The sequence below is a fragment of the Ptychodera flava genome, unplaced genomic scaffold (assembly GCF_041260155.1).
Source record: "Ptychodera flava strain L36383 unplaced genomic scaffold, AS_Pfla_20210202 Scaffold_30__1_contigs__length_3116999_pilon, whole genome shotgun sequence".
Classification (NCBI taxonomy): Eukaryota; Metazoa; Hemichordata; class Enteropneusta; family Ptychoderidae; genus Ptychodera; species Ptychodera flava.
Genome location: NW_027248352.1, coordinates 1,305,566 through 1,325,229, shown reverse-complemented (window position 1 = coordinate 1,325,229; position 19,664 = coordinate 1,305,566). Strand labels below are relative to the sequence as shown.

General features: G+C 38.6%; 1 protein-coding gene across 2 annotated transcripts in view; it reads left to right on the top strand.

Annotated features, from left to right (window-relative positions):
* Positions 1 to 19,664, top strand: part of LOC139127275 (uncharacterized) — a 53,107-nt gene that overhangs the window by 22,367 nt on the left and 11,076 nt on the right. The window contains exons 2-6 of one of the 2 annotated variants that reach the window (XM_070693188.1): positions 12,958 to 14,232; positions 14,501 to 14,568; positions 15,117 to 15,502; positions 16,545 to 16,805; positions 17,989 to 18,411. In XM_070693188.1, coding sequence (XP_070549289.1) covers positions 15,307 to 15,502; positions 16,545 to 16,805; positions 17,989 to 18,411 — 880 coding nt within the window. In that variant the 5' untranslated portion in view covers positions 12,958 to 14,232; positions 14,501 to 14,568; positions 15,117 to 15,306. The remainder of the gene's footprint in view (positions 1 to 12,957; positions 14,233 to 14,500; positions 14,569 to 15,116; positions 15,503 to 16,544; positions 16,806 to 17,988; positions 18,412 to 19,664) is intronic. The other variant, XM_070693189.1, reaches the window with a different exon arrangement.

Here is a 19,664-nt window from a genome sequence, read left to right as displayed (position 1 = left end):
GACAGGCAGATGAGATAGTCTTATAGCGTTTGATGCATTGAAAGTTTGTAAAAATAATAAAAAATGACATCACCGATCATAAGAAACGTGGTGTTGAAGATAATAGTTTTAAAAGAAGACTATGACGACCATATTTCTGTAAGTATTATCTAACTTTAGAAAACCAACATCTGAAGATTTACTTCCACCAACACTTTTGGATTTGTTCCACTCTTTATTATAAGATTAGTCGAATTTCTGGAAAGTAGGTGTACATTTTCGATGTCTGTGTATCGTCTACACCGAAGTCATATCCGAAAGAGTATAATCAGTTCGCGACCGCGTAAACCTCTCTCTCCCTCTCTCTCTCCGGCATTTCAATGTTTTATATTGTCGACATTTATATATCAGTCTGAAGTTTCAGGTCACTGCTCATTGCAAGTAGTTGATGTCAATTTTTCCGTATCGGGCATGGTCTCTATCGTCACTCTAATTGTTAGTGTTTTCCTGTTATATTCCATATCAAACTCAAAACACAACGTGAACAACGCTGATAATATATTGCATATTTCGTATCGAAAACCGGTAAAGTTCGTAACTGGTGACATGTCACGCCCTGGAGAAAGTTCATCACCATCGATCGAATGTCCGTGGCGCTTTTGCTTCCAAATAGACATATTGAAATGCACAGGGAACTTCGCGGTATGGCAATTATATGAACTTTACCTTGAAGAAAGTCTGTGACTTTAAACTGGCCGTACAACCAACAATAAACATGGCGGAGCAATGATACCGATTTCAGAGACTTCGATTTTGTTTTCATTGCGACCTCGACCGCTGGTGAGAGCGAGTCGTCTATTTTTTTCCCACTGGCTATTTGGCTTTGAATTTTCAATTGCCATCTTGCGCTAAGTTAAAGCTAAAAACAAGACGGGCGTTCTCTGTAAATCAATAAGCCTTTTGAATATGAAAAAATCGGACATCTGAACCTCAACACGCAGCTTGAAAGTTGTTCTCCGAATCAGGACAGGGACATCGGCCCGGGACATCGGTGAGGCCGGATTTCACGTAGTAGCTATGGAAACCGACGGCTCTGTCTATGGTTCGTTGTAAGAAACCATGCGATGTACGCTCCCTTGGGCCGTGGAATTTCGCCGTATCGCCTCTACAGACTACACCGTCTATTACCTAACCATGCTATTAAACAATCACACGATAGTTCAGTAACATATCGATCATCCACCGTCGAACACTTCGAAAACAATGGTCGCGGTCACGGATTCAAGGACGTTCACAAGAAGAAATTATCAATAAGTGGCGCGCAGAATTATTTTTACTGGTTTTTAGAACTTCTAAAATAACTTGTAATCTGTATATCTTCACACATCGAACCGATATTGTATACCTATCACCGTCGAGAACCGATATTGTATACCTATCACCGTCGAAGTTTATGTCTTTCACTGTAGAGTTCTTTTTATCCAAAACACATATTCAGAAGAGTCCCACAGAGCAGTCAAATGAAAGGATAATTGCTTCAAGCGAATGAAATTGCACGAAAGAATGAAAATCAACAGCACACCATGGACGTGATTTAAAACAATAGAGCTTGTGAATAGACTATTTGAGTAAAAAGTGCCGTTTTCTCGCAATTTTAGCAACTGTAACGACCCTTTATTCTTTAATACCTTTCCATAATTGAATTAAACTAGGTTTAGGGCTTATACACACAGTGTACACTGATGTACAGAACTTTAAAAAGTATTCTGCTGGTAACGAACAGGGGTTTACACTCTAATGGGCGCAGTAAAACAATGGTCACGTCCATAGATTCAAGGACGTTCACGGGGAGACACGATGGCAAATAGTGCAGTGTCGTAAAATTGCTTAGACTAGTTTTAAGAACAGTACAATATCTGGTCATCGGTGTACCGCTACCTGTGAATCGAAACGACAAGTGTAGACCTATAGCTTCGAAATTTTAGGGGAGAGACACCACGACTGAGACCGACAGTAGCATAACAAACTATTCCCAATTGTTCGTCGTGTTTAATACAGACATCTCTGTAGGTGATTTTGGTTTCTCCTTGAATCAAAAGTCCGACGTTGACAAAATTGACATAAAATAAGTCCGAAAAGTTATGTTTTATTCAACTAACTGATTCATCTCCTTTGATATCCCCTATTAGCTACATGTAAACAGTCCGGAAAGACTGACATCGATGTCTCCCGGCCCCCATTTCTTCACCGTTTTGCAAAACATCTCATCAGCCGGACGCATGGGCAATATCTTTGTACGTTGGTCAAAACTAATGACAGTATAGGTCAGGATGTAACATCGGTCAAAGTAATATTGAATATGGAAGACGAAAATGCTTTCATTGATTGACAAAAATGAGAGGGAACGAGTCAGTAAATATCGAACCATAAAGGGGAGATCGAGACTGCCATCCCCCATGATTAATCAACTGGGAACAAATATATATTTCGATCAACAGACTTACACAACCAGAGACAGCATTTTATTCAGCTGTAAAATAAGTCACCGCCTTTCCTATAATAACACCCCGTTTGCTTTTCGATCTACTCTGCTCTGTCTCCAATCGGTATGGCCGTCGGGTTTCGCCTGCCGTACTGACTGATACATGGTTATTTCTTCACATATTTTTCATCGTTGGCATAAAATACAGCATCTCTTTGGTGCACAGGCAAATCAACGTTTAGAAGGAAAGTCACAGGAGGTTAGGATATTATATACCGTAGGTGAATTTAGAATGGAATGTTGAAGATGAAAAGACTTTTATCAGTCGACAAAAATTGCCATAAACCGAGAATTGAGATTGTCTATATGATTTATTAATTGGGAACAAAAATATTCGATTGAGTCATTAAGTTTGTGTTTGATTCGTTTTAAAATGTGTTCCTACATTCTTATCCGATTGTTTGTGTTATAAAAATGTTTGTTTCACCTCGGATATTTGTAGGGAAGTTTGGATTAGTGTGTACAGTAATGTTTTGTTTGTGTGGAGAAAGCTTATGGTGAGGCGAAACAAACATTCGGATAAGAATGTAGGAACACATTTAGAAACGAATAAAACACAAACTCGACACAAAAATATTTTGGATAGTTAGGTGGGGAGCCTCTTTCACATTCTTTACAGCCAGTACGACGTCGTTCGTTTCAGCCATCTTGTTATGCAGTATGCTTGGCCATACACACCTTTTGAACTCGAGAGGGCGCATTAAGACGTCTTAAATATCAAAACAATGGCTTAATTTTGTGAGTATGGATACGAGCGGACCCAAACTATTAATCCCCTGTGTTTACAAATCACAAATAAAGTCGCTGAACGTTTCAATTTTTGCCTGTATGAACGAAGTATGAGTTCGTCAGCGGTTATCAGTCCGGTTTTGCGAGTTGCCCTTTGTTTTAGGTTTGAGATAAAACGCAGGACTAATGCGGTTACGCGAAGTAACTTAGTGAGACCGCTATATCTGTTGACGTCTATGATTAATTGAATTCCGTTTACAGAAGGTTTGCTTCTGTCATCACTAGGCTTATTGTAATCCTCACTGAGGGTACCGACATCCTCCTCAGTAGATACATGATATGTTGAGCTGTCAAACACGGGACAGATAGGCCAATCACCTTGTTTTAGCCAGGGTGGTCCTTGCCACCAGAGAATGGATTCCTCTAACTCACGGGTTGAGATTCCACGTGTCAATAAATCGGCTGGATTGTCCTTGGTTGGACAATATTTGATCGTGCATGGCACATTTCTAATTTCTTTGATTCGATTTGCAACGAATACCGGAAGTTTCTTGTCTCTTCGTGTTATCCAATGTATAACGCATTGATTGTCCGACCACAGCGAACGATCTGTGATATTGACTTTGTCTTGCAAAGCGTCCTGAACGAAGCGTAGTAGTCTAGAACTGACTAATGCTGCCATAAGTTCGAGGCAGGGCAGTGATAATTCCTTGATTGGAGCGACGCGTGTTTTTGCCATGACCAAAGACGTTTGGTCACCGCGGCGAAGGTATGCGGCTGCACCGTAAGCTTTACAGCTGGCATCTGCGAATACGTGTAGTTCATGATCGGCGCTCGTATTCTCGGCGAAATAACGACGGTCGATCTTGATTTCGGTGCTCGCGTTGAAGTCCGATACTATGTGTTTCCACCGATTTGCGAGGTCGGTTTCTAGTGGTTCGTCCCAATCTAAATTTCTCTTCCATATATCTTGAATAAATGTCTTTGCTTTCACTTGTCAGAACGGGTGAAAGTATCCGAGGGGTCGAATAAACTTGCGGTTACTTGTGACTTCGCGCTTTGTCGCGAGATAGTCCGATTTCTTCACATCCTTTTTCTTAGCGTAAGCGAGTTGATCAGAGTCCGTTAACCAGCGCATTCCGAGAACACCCACGTTGGTGTTCGTTTCCAGCGTTTTGTCCTTAGCTGCCAATTTGCGTATTTCATCATTGTTCGATGACCACGAGCGAAGGTTAAATCCAGCAGATTTCATGAGAGAGTTTGCGTCAGTGTAGTATTTCGTAGCTTCCGTAGTATTGTTAACACCAGAGATGACATTATCAACATAGATATTATCTTTAAGATCAGCGGCGATTGGAGTGTTATTGTTTGACTCCAAGTGTGTTTTGACAACAGCGTTCAATATGAAGGGTGAACAGACCGCGCCAAAGAGAACGGTTTTAAATCGATAAACTTTGAACGGGCTCTCAGGGTCGCTTGGTCAGATAACCAGAGAAATTTTGTGAATTTCCGGTCATTTTTGTCAAGACGTACATTGAGAAATGCTTTCTCGATGTCACTGCTGAGCGCGATGTCATGCACTCGAAATCTGAGTAGAATTGATGAGAGATCGTTAAGAAGTGGCGGTCCAGTCTGTAACAGTCATTTAGACTAGGTGAATCTGATTGTCTGCAGCTGCAATCATATACAACACGAATGGGTGTAGTCGTCGAGTCTTCTTTACTGAGCGATGGGGAAGATAATGTCCGTTTGTTTTATCATCGTCGTCGACTTCCTCGATAAAGTCGCGAGACTGTTGGTCAATTAAGATGTTGTTGTATACTTTCAATAAATTGGGCGTTAACCGACGCACCATAGCGCGTGTGCGTTTCTCAGTAATATGATAATTTGTCGGCAATGGCGGGTGGTCGACCTTCTATGGTAACTTAGCAACGTATTTCCGTCTTCAACTCGTAAATGCGTATCACGATATAATTCGAATTCGCTTACCTCAATGTCCTTTGCGTTTACTTGGTCTCTTATTCCGATTGTTTCCAAGTCCCAGTAGTTTTGAAGTTTCATTTCCTCTTCAACTGTAGTCGTAGCGATGTGTAGAGTGGTCGCCTCGGCGTTTGGCGCGTTTCGTATACCAGTGCGTCCCGACAATACGTAGCCACTGAACTTAGGATGGTGGTCGGGCCCGGTCCCCATACAGTGTCATCTTTGATAAAGTCACAGTAATAATCAGTTCCAATTAATAGCGATATCTCGAATGATTCGGCATTAGAGGGTTGGCGCGCTAATTTTAAACCCTTTATGTGAGGTAAATTCAATACGGAACGTGAAATTTTGTTTTTCACGCTGATTGATTTCTCCGGAACGATTAGCGCGCTCATTGACTTCGGACCGTCGCGTGTCTGAAGTGCGAATGTTACCATTTCAAACGATCTGGCGTTAGCAGTTTTGTCACCGAATCTCTTTAATCCGTATACGTCCGAGGTTTGTGGCTTCATATCTAGCTTCGTTACTAGATCCCGTGTAATGAAGGAAATGTCCGAACCTTCATCGAACAATACCGTAGCGTTGATAGTATTTGGACCGTGAGTGATTGGAACTTCGGCAGTTTTGTGTATGCCTGGCTCCATTTTCCGTTTACCTGAGTTACTCTCCGTTCTCGCGAAATTTACTCCAATCTGCGTGACAGGTTGAGTAGATGAGGTAGGCTTGTCGTCGCCTCTATTTGTCCCGTCCCGTAGCGTGCGTTTGAGTGTCCGTAACCTGATTGTTGGGACTTGGTCCCGTCGTAGCGTGACTCGATTCCGTGGTACACAGCGAGGTGTGATGCTTTCTTCCGCAGCGAAAGCATTTCCCTTTCGATTACAGTCTCCGACTTTGTGTTTCCCGAGGCAGTTGAAGCACAATTTATCCCTTTTAACGATTTCGTGGCGTTTGCTTCGATCGGTTACTACCGTACAGTCGTTGTGGAAGTGTGGTCCCTTGCAGTACGCGCAAGTTTTCGGCTTTTTCGGTTTCGATACATGGCGGCTTTTTGCGTTCGTCTCGGCGTTCGCGAAGAAGGTCGCGGTAGCTATTGGCGTTTCCGTAGATTCGGTTTCTTCGTCCACGTAAAGTATGTGTCTCCATAGTGCGTCGCGAAGTTCGTCGATTTCCCAGCTTTTGTCTCCGTAATGTTCGTTGAATACAGCGATTATCTTTTTCGGTAGTTTTATCCAGATCGCCCTTTCTAACATAACAGCGTATTTGTCAACAGTAATGTCGAGGTTTTCTAGCTCGCGAATGTGGTTCTCTATATCATCGTAGAATTTTCTCAGACTTGTGCGATCGTAATTTGGCTTCGGCATAGTTAATAGCGAATCTATGTGCGCGTGAATTATTTTGTGTCTTTGTCCGTAACGCTTTTTAAGCGCATTAATGGCGCGTTGGTAATTAGAGTCCGTAATACTCAAACCAGCTATTAAGTCCGTGACTTCGCCCTTTAATTGACCGCGCAGATAATGAAATTTCTAAATGGGTTCTAGCGCAGTATCATTATCGACCATGGACTTGAAGCTATCGTAGAAAGTCATCCATTGATGAACGTCGCCACTGAACGTAGGTAGTAGTTTGAAGTTTTGGTAGACTTACCGTCTGTGAGGTGCTGAGACGGGCGGTGTCCGAGCTTGCCTGAAGGTTGAACTTGGGGTTGCTTCGATGGGTTTTTCTCCTTCTCTCCGATGAAACGCTTGATTCTGAATATCTTCTCGTGTGTCTCTTCGTTGAATTGCTGGAGGTCGGCAGATATGTCTCGATGTCTCCATCTTCGGAGTTAGCGATGATCAAACTTTCGAGTTTGTGTATCTCTTCGTACGTTTCCTCTATTCTTACCAGTATCATCTCCAGTATGAACAGTTGTTCGGGGTCGCCCTGAAACGCAGACATTGTGGTTTCGGCTTTCTTGAGTTGGTTAGTCACTACTCCGCGGTAGACTCCTCGTGGCCTCTTTAGGTTGGTCGTAGCTGGGTTGCAATTTCCTCTGCTTGTGCTGACTTCGACTTTGCCTTCTTCTTTGAACTCATCCTGGTCTCGGCACCAAAAACAATGTGTGGGATTGTTTACGAAGCAGGATCTTTTGAGTTCAAGTGATGGAGACAGAGGCGTCGGCTGTATTTCTTCAAACTTTATTACTACAGCTACGATGAACTACTGCTACAATAACATAATGTATCAGTGGGTGGAAAAGTGACGACCAGATCCAGTGATGAGCGATGCGCTCTGAGTATACGCATACATATATACTAAGCTGTACATAAACATATACTAAAGTAAAGTGGCTAATTCAGGCTGTGATATAGCCGATTTTGGCGGGAAAGTAAGAAGCGTCTTTGACTTTGATTGGTTAGAGATGAGTCACACGTCAGAAAGAATTAAAACTATGTGTAAACACAGGATATTGGAAGGAACTGAAGAGATTACAATCTGTCTTCATTGTCAAGGAATTAAGAAGTAGCTATCTTGTATAACGTTTCTCGACACAATTTGAAAACATCCAAACTATAATTTAATGATGCAATTTGCAGGTCGAATGATGCTTTAGAAATACTTTCACTTCGCAAATATCCGATATCTCTGCTATATATCTCTGATATATCAAGGTTACGCGCCCGAAGGGCGCGCAGAAAATGTGACATTATGAGACAATTCGCTGTTGATATGATGCTTTGCAAAAGAGACTTTCATTTTGTAAACAACCAGATATCTGTGGTATATATCTCTAATGCTTAGTTGTGTGCTCAAAGGGCACAAAAAATCGAAACTGAGTGATGCTATTTGTGGACGGTATGATGCATTTTATGCAAGTATGAGCCCGTGGCGTAATTCAAAAACACACTGACTCCCCCCCCCCCTTCCATTGGGCATGTCAAAAACATCACCAAGTAAAAAACCAGGTGATATTTGGTTTGAATTGATAATCAGCTGTTGATAATGTAAATTCACTACACATGGTTTTCTATGAGTAAACTATGTAATACTTTTTCAATACAAAAGTATATCTATGCATCTATAGATATTTGATAAGTGACATAAATGTACTTAGTTGGAATAGGGTTGTTACAACTGGTGTGTGGACAAAAAATTTAACTTTAGAATTTCACCAATAATGTTCGTCGACTATACACGGGAGGCTATGATAAAATTGTGAAATTTTTTTCCAATGAAAAACTTGCTCTACTTGTGTATATACTGACGTAAAATAATTAACATACTTGTACTTGATTATAATGTGATGGTTAAAGGTGCACATTATGTGTACAAGAAATCTGATTTTGGAATTTCACTAAAAATTTCATCCACTAAGATGGGAGTCTATGAGGAAACTATGAATAATTTTTTTCCAATACAAATATTGTAAACTTGTGTATTTATGTTCTGTTTATTAGACTTGGGTGGTGACAAATTGATGCGTTCGCCTGAAATTGGATTTTGACATTTCACCGAAATGTAGATTCACTGTAAATGGTAGTCTATTAGAAAACTATGAATAACTTTTTCAATGCAAAAATAGGTTAATCTGTGTATTTTTGTGCTCTCTATTATTAATATTAATGTACTTGATTAGACTAGGGTGGTTACAAATGGTATGTGTGCAAGAAATTGGATTTTAGAATTTCACTGAAATATTGATTAACTATACATGGTAGTCTATGAGGAAACTATGATATTTTTTCCAACACAAAACTATCTTAATCTGTATATATATATAGACGTTTGATAATTCATTTTAAAGTAGTTAGACTAGGATGGTTAAAGTTGTTATGTATGCAGGAAATTGGATTTTGGACTTTCACCTAAATGCTAATTCACTATACATTGGAGTCTATGAGAAAACTATGAATAATATTTTACAATGCTAAACTGAATTAATTTGTTCCTTTATAGATGTTTGATAATTGATACAAATGTACTTGAATCAAAAAGGGTATTTGAAATTTCAGATGTTGACAACAATTGTGATATTGGAATTTCACCTAAAAGTATAATTTCACTTTTCATGGTACTAGTAGTCTACAGGTAACTGTTAAATAATTTCCCTGACAAAACTTGCTATATCTCTTATTTGTAAGTAATATGAATTGCTCATTGCCCTCGTTGAGCTCGATTTACAATAAGACAAGCCTCAGAGTTGCCAATTCAAGATGTTCATGTGACAGATAATTATCCTTTTGTTCAGATTTACAGTTAAATGACATCAGAAAATGAAATCACGCAGCTAATCATTTTTATCTCCCAGAATATTTCTGAACACTGAAACTGCTGTTTGACGAGACGGATACTTATGAAAATTAACTGACCCCCTCTGAGCTGTTTGAAAAATAAATCTTTGCACATTTCAAATTAAAATGACCACACTGGATCTTGACGGCCCACCCCTGGCCGTAATAACTGAACTCCCCCTTATGTGGTGGTGAAAGAGTATCCAAATGTTGAATCGTACTTGATTGAGACGTTCAAAATACGACTTTTCTATGGTAGCGATATCTTATTGCTATTTTTAGTTTGACTTTCAACGAAAAGCTAATGTCGTACATCAGAGAGGGGTTCTAAAATTCGACTTTTATAGTTCGTTTAGGTAGCTAAATCCCAGCGCTCGTTTTGAGTTTTATGCTATCGAAAAAGTCGTACTCCACTCAAAAATTCCATAACACAACGATTTAAATATTCGTTGTATATCAACAAAGTCTGAACTGCTTGTTTCTGACGATTTCGAGTAACAAAATGATCTATATATTTCAAAACCCAACAGTAGATTCCTACTTAATCCGGCAGGGAATGAGCATAGTACACACACACAATGACATTTTACTCGACAATCAAATCACATGGCAGATGTCGCCGATTCCATTTCTCTATTGTTTTCTGTCAGAATATGGGTTAACCCAGAGAGTCTTATGCATACCAATTAACGACCATTTACGAATCGATAAATAATCCAGAGGAGTCTTATAATTTGGCAGAGTCTTAGATTTGAACGAGTATGGTAAATAAACAATAGCAGACAATAACGTAATACATAATGTTTATAGCAGGACACACTAATTATGTCAGTATTTGCAAGAAAGCTATAATGCTAATGACGCACACAGACTTGTAGAATGCTTATTTGGCAGGAAGAAGACTATAGAAAGTCCGGAGATGATAATAATAACACAGTCACGAGTACACGAGTGTTAGTTTTATCATTTACGCACGCCATTTTGGTTTATACGTTCTGAAGTTTGCACAGTACACTAGTAGAAATGCAATTTACATTCAATCTTTCAAGAGCAAACATGACCTAAATCCAAGGTACCTGGAGAGTCCTTTGCATTAGTAACAATATTAGTTTGTACTTTTCTGCCGCCAATGCCTATTCTCCACCATTTTAAGGCTCCACAGCACAACTACCGCAAGTGCAATATAGCCGCCGCCGTGGTGTACTTGCTTTCAGTGACTAAAGAGAAGAAAGAAATCCATTATTGAAGGACCAATGAATTTCTTCCACCATGATCCTTGAAGATGTATTCCGAACTGTGTTTGCTTGCATAATCTAAAAGTTTCGTCCATTGGTTGGGGATGCTAATCATAAGTTTTCTTTTTTCTCTTTAATTAGCAATCAGATCTCTTAAAGGGACGAAGTCGCCCATTTTTCATGAATTTTGTTTGATACAAGATATACTACTTATATTGTCTGATTTGTTGAAAGATACTGATTGAATGAGTGACCATGTATATATTCGACCCCGATTTTAGACAAATTAAGTGAAACCATGGCGAAAATGAATTAATGGTCATGACCACTAATTCATTTTCGCCATGGTTTCATGTGTGGTGTCTAAAACCGGGTTCGAATATATATGGTTACCCATTCAATCAGTATCTTTCAACATGTCAGACAATATAAGTGGTATCTCGTATCAAACATAATTCATGAAAAAAATGGGCGACTTTGTCCTTTCAAGCTTCTGTCGAACTTCATATGGTCGCAATGACAACGCCGACGTAATGTACCGAATATGCTTTGCCTTGTTGATGTGTAACTTAGCGAAATTCCGACACAAATGGTAAAATTTTCGCTACCTATGAGAAGCTAACTAGATTTATAACTTTGTGTGACGACATGTTCATTCAACTGCGTATCAACCGGCTGCTTTCGTTTGACAATGAAATAAATTATTTCCGTCTTATGATAATACATGATGCATAATGTGTGACATGTTAGGCTAATGCAAATGTACTTTGTGATCGTGAGTTGTAACTCTGGTCGCATGTTGAAACACAGGGCGTGGCAAGAATTATTAGTGTAGAAGTTATGAATATGATCAATAAATGTCTTGTACAAGCCTTACCTGTGTCTAGTGTGTGCCTATTACTTTACCCTAGCTATCTGTGTATATTGTTTCAAAGAAAACAGTCTATATCTGTTCATTGCCCTCCCTAATCCCCTTCATTAATTTGTCCTGCCGATCAGTGACGCGGGGGCTTAACGCCCTGACCAAATACCTCGTTAGCAGCTCATAAGGAAAACTACCTTATGAGCTGCTAACGAGGTATTTGATCAGGGCGATAAGCCTCCGCGCCAGTGATCGGCAGAACAAATTAATGGAAGGATTAGGGAGGGCAATTAACAGATACAGATTGGTTTCTTTGAAATACTATACACAGATAGTTAGGGTAAAGTAATAGGCACGCACTAGACACAGGTATGGCTTGTATCATGAAAAAAATGTAATACATGACATTATTGATTACATTCATAACTTCTAAACTAATATTGCTTGCCACACCCTGTGGTTGAAATTGACAAATTGTGACGGTACTCTGAAAGCAGCTTGGTTTTGTATTGAAGAAAATACATTGTAAGATTGTATCGTGTTTCTTACTTTAAAATGGTTTTCTGTGGAATTTAATGGTTGAAACTTCCATTACACGTGTAACTATTGATACATAGGTGTCAGGCCAATAAAATCGTCCAAATGGAATTGTAGTGTAATTTACATAACTACAGACTAGTGGCATGAAATGTTGAGACGAGCATTGGTAACACTACTGAACCATCAGTGGAATAGTTTGACTTTCTATAGTACGGTACCTAAAGGTTGTGAAAAAATAACTTCACTCTGTGTCATAGGTGTGTCGTCATGACAACACAATATTGCCAATATTTATCTCTGCCGGAAATGTTTTCCAGCCGCACACTGTACGGTGAAATTACACTTTAAGGAAGCTTGCAATAGTAGGGTAATAGTCCCCAGAGTTTTGAAAATTATCACGTCAATGAATAGGTCATACGATTTTTACAAGTCCATATTATTTGGTGTTATCAGAATGGGCTTGCCAATTTTTTGATATTGATATTCGGTTATATGTCAGTTGGTAAGGTAGTATATTTCGAAAAGTGAAAAATACGCTTTCGAGCACTAAAACCCATTCAGCAAATCGTGTTTCTCTGAATACTTTGGGTGCGCATTTCGGCATAGTTTGTCTTCCTCTCTCAGGCAGTGTATTCCATCAAAGCCAATTGGCAATTCTTTTATATTAAAGGGATTAGAAGAATCACCATTATTTATCTAACTCTGTTACATATCATATTTTTCTGTAATAATCAATAGTCGAATTATCGGCACCTAGTATAATTATAACTTAACTAATATTGTTTTTTCTGTTACTATATTCTTTCTGCACTTACACAGGAAGCATATGGAAACAAAGCCCTGATAGTCGGCCATAATTGGGGAGGTCCATTACAGGGAGGGCTAACTGATGCTGTTCATCTATTGGCACGTCTTCTTCGGGAATTGGGATTAGCTGTGTACTGCACTACCCTAACAGCAACTGAAGATGAAATCAAAGAAGCTAGAGAATATGGAGTTGAGCTCGTACCGCCATCACCCCTTAGAAGGTTCAAGGTCAAAGGTGGAACGCCTGATCCTGAGTGGCTGTACCAACACAAATACTACTTTCCGAATTTGAAAGATTTGACAAATGTCAGATTTGTTTTCGGATTCGGAATGATAACGTCGGAGGCAGCTTTTGAAATCGAAAGAGATGTCTTTCCCAAGGCAGCATTCTACTTGATAAATCTATTCGGCAGGGACGTTATTACCCCTGTCGTTGCTAGTTGTGGTGCTCCAGAGCTTGAATTGCGCCGAGAGAGTCTGTGCAAAGAAGCTGAAGATTCACGTTACGTGTTTTCTGTTGGTGGCAGTATTTTCAAAGAGTACAAAATATTGTACAAAACATCTCCAAACATCAAACACTACAGATTATCTCCGTTAATAGATGAAAATAATTTCAAGATTCCTTCTCCCGATTCTGTTGATGATGATGACGAATTTCAAATTCTTTCATTGTTTCAAGAACACGAATTAGAAGATCTTACAAAAACAGTGTTGTCGTGAAAGCTATGAATGCAGTTGCAGATTCGTTCCACAAAAACTATAAATCACCACCGAAATGGAGAATTCTTGGAGTACCAAAGCGCTGGGAATCTGATCTCAAAGACCGTATGGATCCACATCCCAAGTTAAAAGTCGTTCTTGCTCGAATGCCATCAGCTAAAGCCCTTAAAGATGAAATAGGCCGTTCAAATCTTGTCCTTCTTCCTCCAGCTTCCGTACATTATGTCAACCTAACACTTGCAGCTATGTCTGCTGCCGTCCCTATCATAATTCCAGAGGAATCGATGAGTCATGAGCTGATCAAGAAGTATTTCCCTGAACACAAAGAACAGCTCGTGGTGGATACGAGTGATTCCGATACTTTGCAGCAGTGCATTTTGAAATGCCTGTGTAACTATGATAAAGCGCTCAAGCGGGCGTGTGATATCAAAAGTACTATGGAAAGTAATATGAAGCAAGAATTAGAGGACGTAAACGATGCTTTCTTCCAAGCAACAAGGGATGATGCAAAGGCTTATCATGGAACCTCCTTAGAAGTTCCCAAATCGCCTGCGGATAATACACAAGGTATGTTTTCTGTTGAATAGATTAGTTATTAATAAACAACAAGGGTAATTCACAAAGTAGTTTTACTTGACAGTTTTCCTGTATAATATTTTTTTCTTCTTTCTAATGGACATGATGGAAGCCACTGCACCTTCGCAGGTTAATATCAAATATTTCTAACCCATCCTCCATTTAAGGAATTACAATTTTAGGGCTTTGTCTTTACGTTTATTTATTAATTAATTAATTTATTTATTTATTTATCTATTGTTATTGTACACCATCAAAGGTGATGAAACTAAAGGGGCAGAGCCGAAACTCGTTTCTAGGAAAAAAAATTAGAGAAACGTGATCCAGGTACGTATCGTCTGCTTAATTCCACAGAGAGTATTAATTAATTGCATAAATAGTATTTCTGACACTCAAATATCAATGGACCCATACACATACAACATATCAGCAAGATATATTAACTTGGTCTTAGAACGGCTTTAATAGGTTATCAAAGGGACAAAGTCGGCCATTTTTCATGAATGTTTGTTTGATACGAGATACTTCTTATATTGTTTGACATATTTAAAGATACTGAATAAATGGGTGACCTTGCATAAATTCGACCCCGGCTTTAGATAAATTAAATGAAACCATCACGAAAATGAATTAATGGTCATGAGCACTAATTCATTTTCACGATGGTTTCCTGTATCGTGCCTATATAACCAGGGTCGAATATATGCATGGTCACCCATGCATTCAGTATCTTTCAACATGTTAAACAATATAAGTAGGATTTTGTATCAAACAAAATTCATGAAAAATGGCCGACTTGGTCCCTTTGACTAGATTTTTTAAGTGCAAGTCATGCACACACGATGTTATATTTTGCATTTTTTCAATATTTGTAGGTGACATTAAGGTGAAGGTTAGAGTGAGCGAAGTCGTTCCAGAAGATGGAAGAACAGTTGTTGAAGTAGAGAGAGGTTTCTATGAAAGTGAGGAAGTCAAGGAGAAGACTGAAGAAGTTAGTCAGCTGCTTGATAAGCAACACGATCAGATGGAAGTGAAGGACATTGGTCATGAAAGTATTTCTATACAATGGCGTGCCGGTCATTAGATGCACTGGAATGCCTTAAGGGAAAATACGAGAATGGTAAACTTCAGGATATGATGGAAGATGAATTCCTGTCTGATGAACTCATGGATAAAATTGGGGCGTTTTATCTTGCAATTGACGTAACCATTGACTATGAGGAATACTTTTTGTGTAGAAAGGAACTGATCCAAAAATATGGTAATTATACACATCATTGCATGTCTTCTTCTCCCTTGTACCAAATCTTATCTGAGGTTATGTGGAATGTGTTAGTAAGGTTTATTTATATGTCAGTTAGTAAGGTAGTATATTTTATTATAATTGTGAGGTTAGAGTATTTAATTACGTATCTTCAAAGGCAAAGCGTTACATCTTCTCTGTCGTAGTGAAAATTTGTACGATTGCAATAGACGCCTGGCAATTTTTGGATATTGATTCATAAAGTTTGACAAGTCTTCGTTGTGTACCAAGAGGGTTTCAATTAATTTTAAGAATAAAGTTGAGAGCTCCTGACTGCTGCCGTACTTGAAGCAACAGCAAATGTTGATCCCTTGCAGGAGCAGAGCTGTTTAGCTTTTGTTTCTAGTCCTTTGTGGACAGCAATACACAACAGTTTTACATCATTCGGGAAATAAACAAATAATTTGCCCTTGTTATGAAAATATATTTTTGAATGGATATAGCAGAAACATTTTGCAAGTTAGCTCCTTTAAAAGATTTCCCCCCAAATGGTCATTGTAAGTTTGTAAGAACTGTTTTATTCAAAGTATATGTAGACTATGTTTATTATTAGTTATTTTTTACCTGAAGATGTAAAATTGTCAGATTTTAGAAAGCAAAATTTCATAAAGCGTCATCAGATAACTTGCGTTATCTGGTAATAACTTAAAGATTGATTCACAAAACTAAGTCTCATTTTCTTAAATACAACATTAATTTTGTGGTGTAGGTGATATTGCAGAAATTTGTGGAACTCCGTGGTATCCAGATTAGAACGGATAGCAATGGTGTGCAGTGTCATTTGAATATCCTTGACTTGTCCATCACCAACAATGTACATCTCCACCAACAAACAAGGCCCAGAAAGACAGCGTTTGTTTGTCTCATCCACTACTGATCTGTGTGCCACAAATCAGGTTTCCTGGTCATAAATGTATTCCTGCCTTTTAATAACAATATTTACACGCTTAAATTCTACTTTTTTTAAATATTCATAGATTTGTACTTTGCTATGCTCTAGGGATACCTACGCATGATGTTAAGCAGCAGACAGGTCATGGGAAAACAGAATCTGCTGAGCCAAAGAAGACAGACACGTCACTCGGAAGAGTAAACAGAGCTAGAGAACTCCTGAAGGCGTTTCGAAGCGAGGGAGATGATGTGACTGAGAGTCAGATAAACTTACTTGACCAGCTTTTGCAAGAAAAGAAAGAAATGAGAAAGACGGAACACCAGAAAGCACTGCAGCAAATTTTGGTAGGACAAGAACGAGTTAAGAAAGGTCTGTTGATTTGATAATGCCTTATATATCTAAGGGGAATGGGTAGCAATTAATCATCACTGTTTGAGTTGCCAACATATAAGATTCTGGTGACCCTTCTATGCCGAAAGTGTAAGAACAACTGTTTGAGATCAATTTGTCCACATGTTTTCATAACTTCATGATTTTTATTTTCATGTAACGAAATGCTCTTTGCGCATTGGTGAACGAGACTCAGTGTACACTCGCAAGCAGACCCTGGCTTTCTACACACCATTAGTAGATGACTGGTCCAGTAATTTAACGATGTTTCTGAATTTTCTGAGACTAGATCGATTAGAATCTTTGCAGCGAACAAGGGGTTATGAAAGAGTCTAAGACAGTCCTTTATCTGTGTTGGGAAGTACGCAAATCATACATGAGTCACAATTTCCACTGATGTCCTTCTTTATTGTCCACTATTAAATTACAATTTTTTTCGAAATCAAGGTTATTTGAGAAGAAAAAAATCTCACACAACAAGTGGCTGAGGTGGAATATCGCAAAACCGTTTTTTAATAAATTTACCAGGTAGATCTCACTTGTGTGGAATATTCTGTCACGGCTAATCTGATTGAGGGATTCAATTTTTCATCCACGACATTAAATTTCCCCAAATAATCGCTCCAAGGACGACTTCTAAGGTAGTAAAGCCCTGAAAGTGAAATACAAACATTTGCTTAAACTTTCCTCAAGCAATCTTTCAACTATAATCGTTCAAAATCAAGAATAAAAATCGGGCGCCACCGTGCACATCTTGATACTAGAGAAATAAATAACCAAAGACTTACAGAAAATTAAATTCTAAATGGTCACCATCCCTGTATCTACTCTTTTTTGGATAAATAAAATTTTCGATTTCCAAATACTAAGACCCAAGATGTTTTTCTTACACCAAGAGCTTAATAAAAAGGCCCAACATTAAATGGTCGACCAAAAAGAATTGTAAATGTTTAAGGGTCCGAATATCTGTCCCCGAGGCCCATACTACATTAACAAACGTTACTTGTAGAACATAATAATTCGCTCCCCTGTTTTTATTTGACTTTTGGATACAACATATCGCAGGGATTCATCGAATCTCCTGTTTATAGTTTTGCTGGTGAGAATTTAGCGATATCACTTTCAAAATATGAAATGGTTTGATAGCTATTGTATTGTACAGATCCTACATTGGCGTTTCGGCACCAAAGACCTTCAGATGGCTCTGAATCCACACAGATGACAGATCTGCATCTACTGACAGATGAAGAGATAGAACAGAAGAATGAAGAACTCGAGGCCAAGGTCAACAAACTCATGATAAGTAGTGGGATAGGAAGGTCAAGGTGTAGAGAAAAGGGACAAGGACGAGACATTGGAAAAGCTTTGGCTATGGAGAGAGCCACGGCGGAGGAACGTAAATTAAGCCCACTTCTTAGTGAGTTTCTACACGTGAAGTCGCAGACACAAGACCTTGAGACCAACAATCCTGAACTGGTGATAAAAACTGAGAAGTTATCAGCGTATGCAGATCATATCGTTAGTGATGCTGAAATCCCTGAAGAAACAAAGGAAGTGTACCTGGATGTGAGACGAGTTGAGAAAGGTTAGTTCAAAATTTACAGTTTAACGATCACTTTGCACAGTATGGCAATGAATTAAACAGCTGTAACGGCAAAAATCTAACTTTATCCTCTGGTATTTATTTTTATATGAGCTGGAATACTTAATATGCGCATAAACGAATTCCGATTGTGATGTCAAAGCATCATATCAGTTTGTGGATACAAGAAGAATCAGTTATGGAATATAAAACCTTAGTTGTCATGAGATGCCGAACAGCAGCATAATTACAATCCGGAGAGAAAAATAGTATCGTTTGTAACTGCTACGATTTGATAAATGTCCCCTTTTAGCCTAGACGTATTCCTTCAACACCATTCCCCGCTATACATCCATCCATCCATCCATACACTCACACACACCACACACACAATCATTCATACATACATACATACATACATACATACATACATACATACATACATACATACATACATACATACATACATACATACATACAACAAATATTTAGGAGAAGTTACATGAATTTTCACTTTTTACTTCTGATAGTGAGAGTGGAAAGGCCATGGATTAGTTTATGATGTACTGTTTGGCCGTCTGTTCTGCCAATCTGCATATCAGTCATTCCATCAATATTGTTCAAACAAAATTGTAAATAAGAGACATCTTCAGCAAATAGTAAATTCGAAAGGTGAATACTGCCTGAGTGTGGAATTTTAGTATTTTTACTCTTTCCCTTATATTCTACCGACTTGCATATTATTCATCTGATGAATTTGATTTCAATAACATTAAATTTTCATTAAAACACAAATTATTCTACAAAGTTTCAAAGTCCTATGGTCCAACAATGTATAAGCTCACACCTTTTGACCATTTTTCAAAATCACTTTGTTCATACATGTATGCTTGCAATGGGTTCTATCGCGCACATATCCACAACTACATGTGATCAAGGTGCTTTACATACATACATACGCACACATGCATACGGTATATAAATACATACATACATACATACATCATACATACATACATACATACATACATACATACATACACACACATGCATGCACGCATACATACTTACACACACATACATACTGTATATACATACAGACATACATACATACATACCCGGGATATATACATACATACATACATACATGCATGCATGCATACATACATACACACACACACACACATACATACATGCATACGTTCATACATACACACACAGATAGACATACATACATACTACATACATACATACAT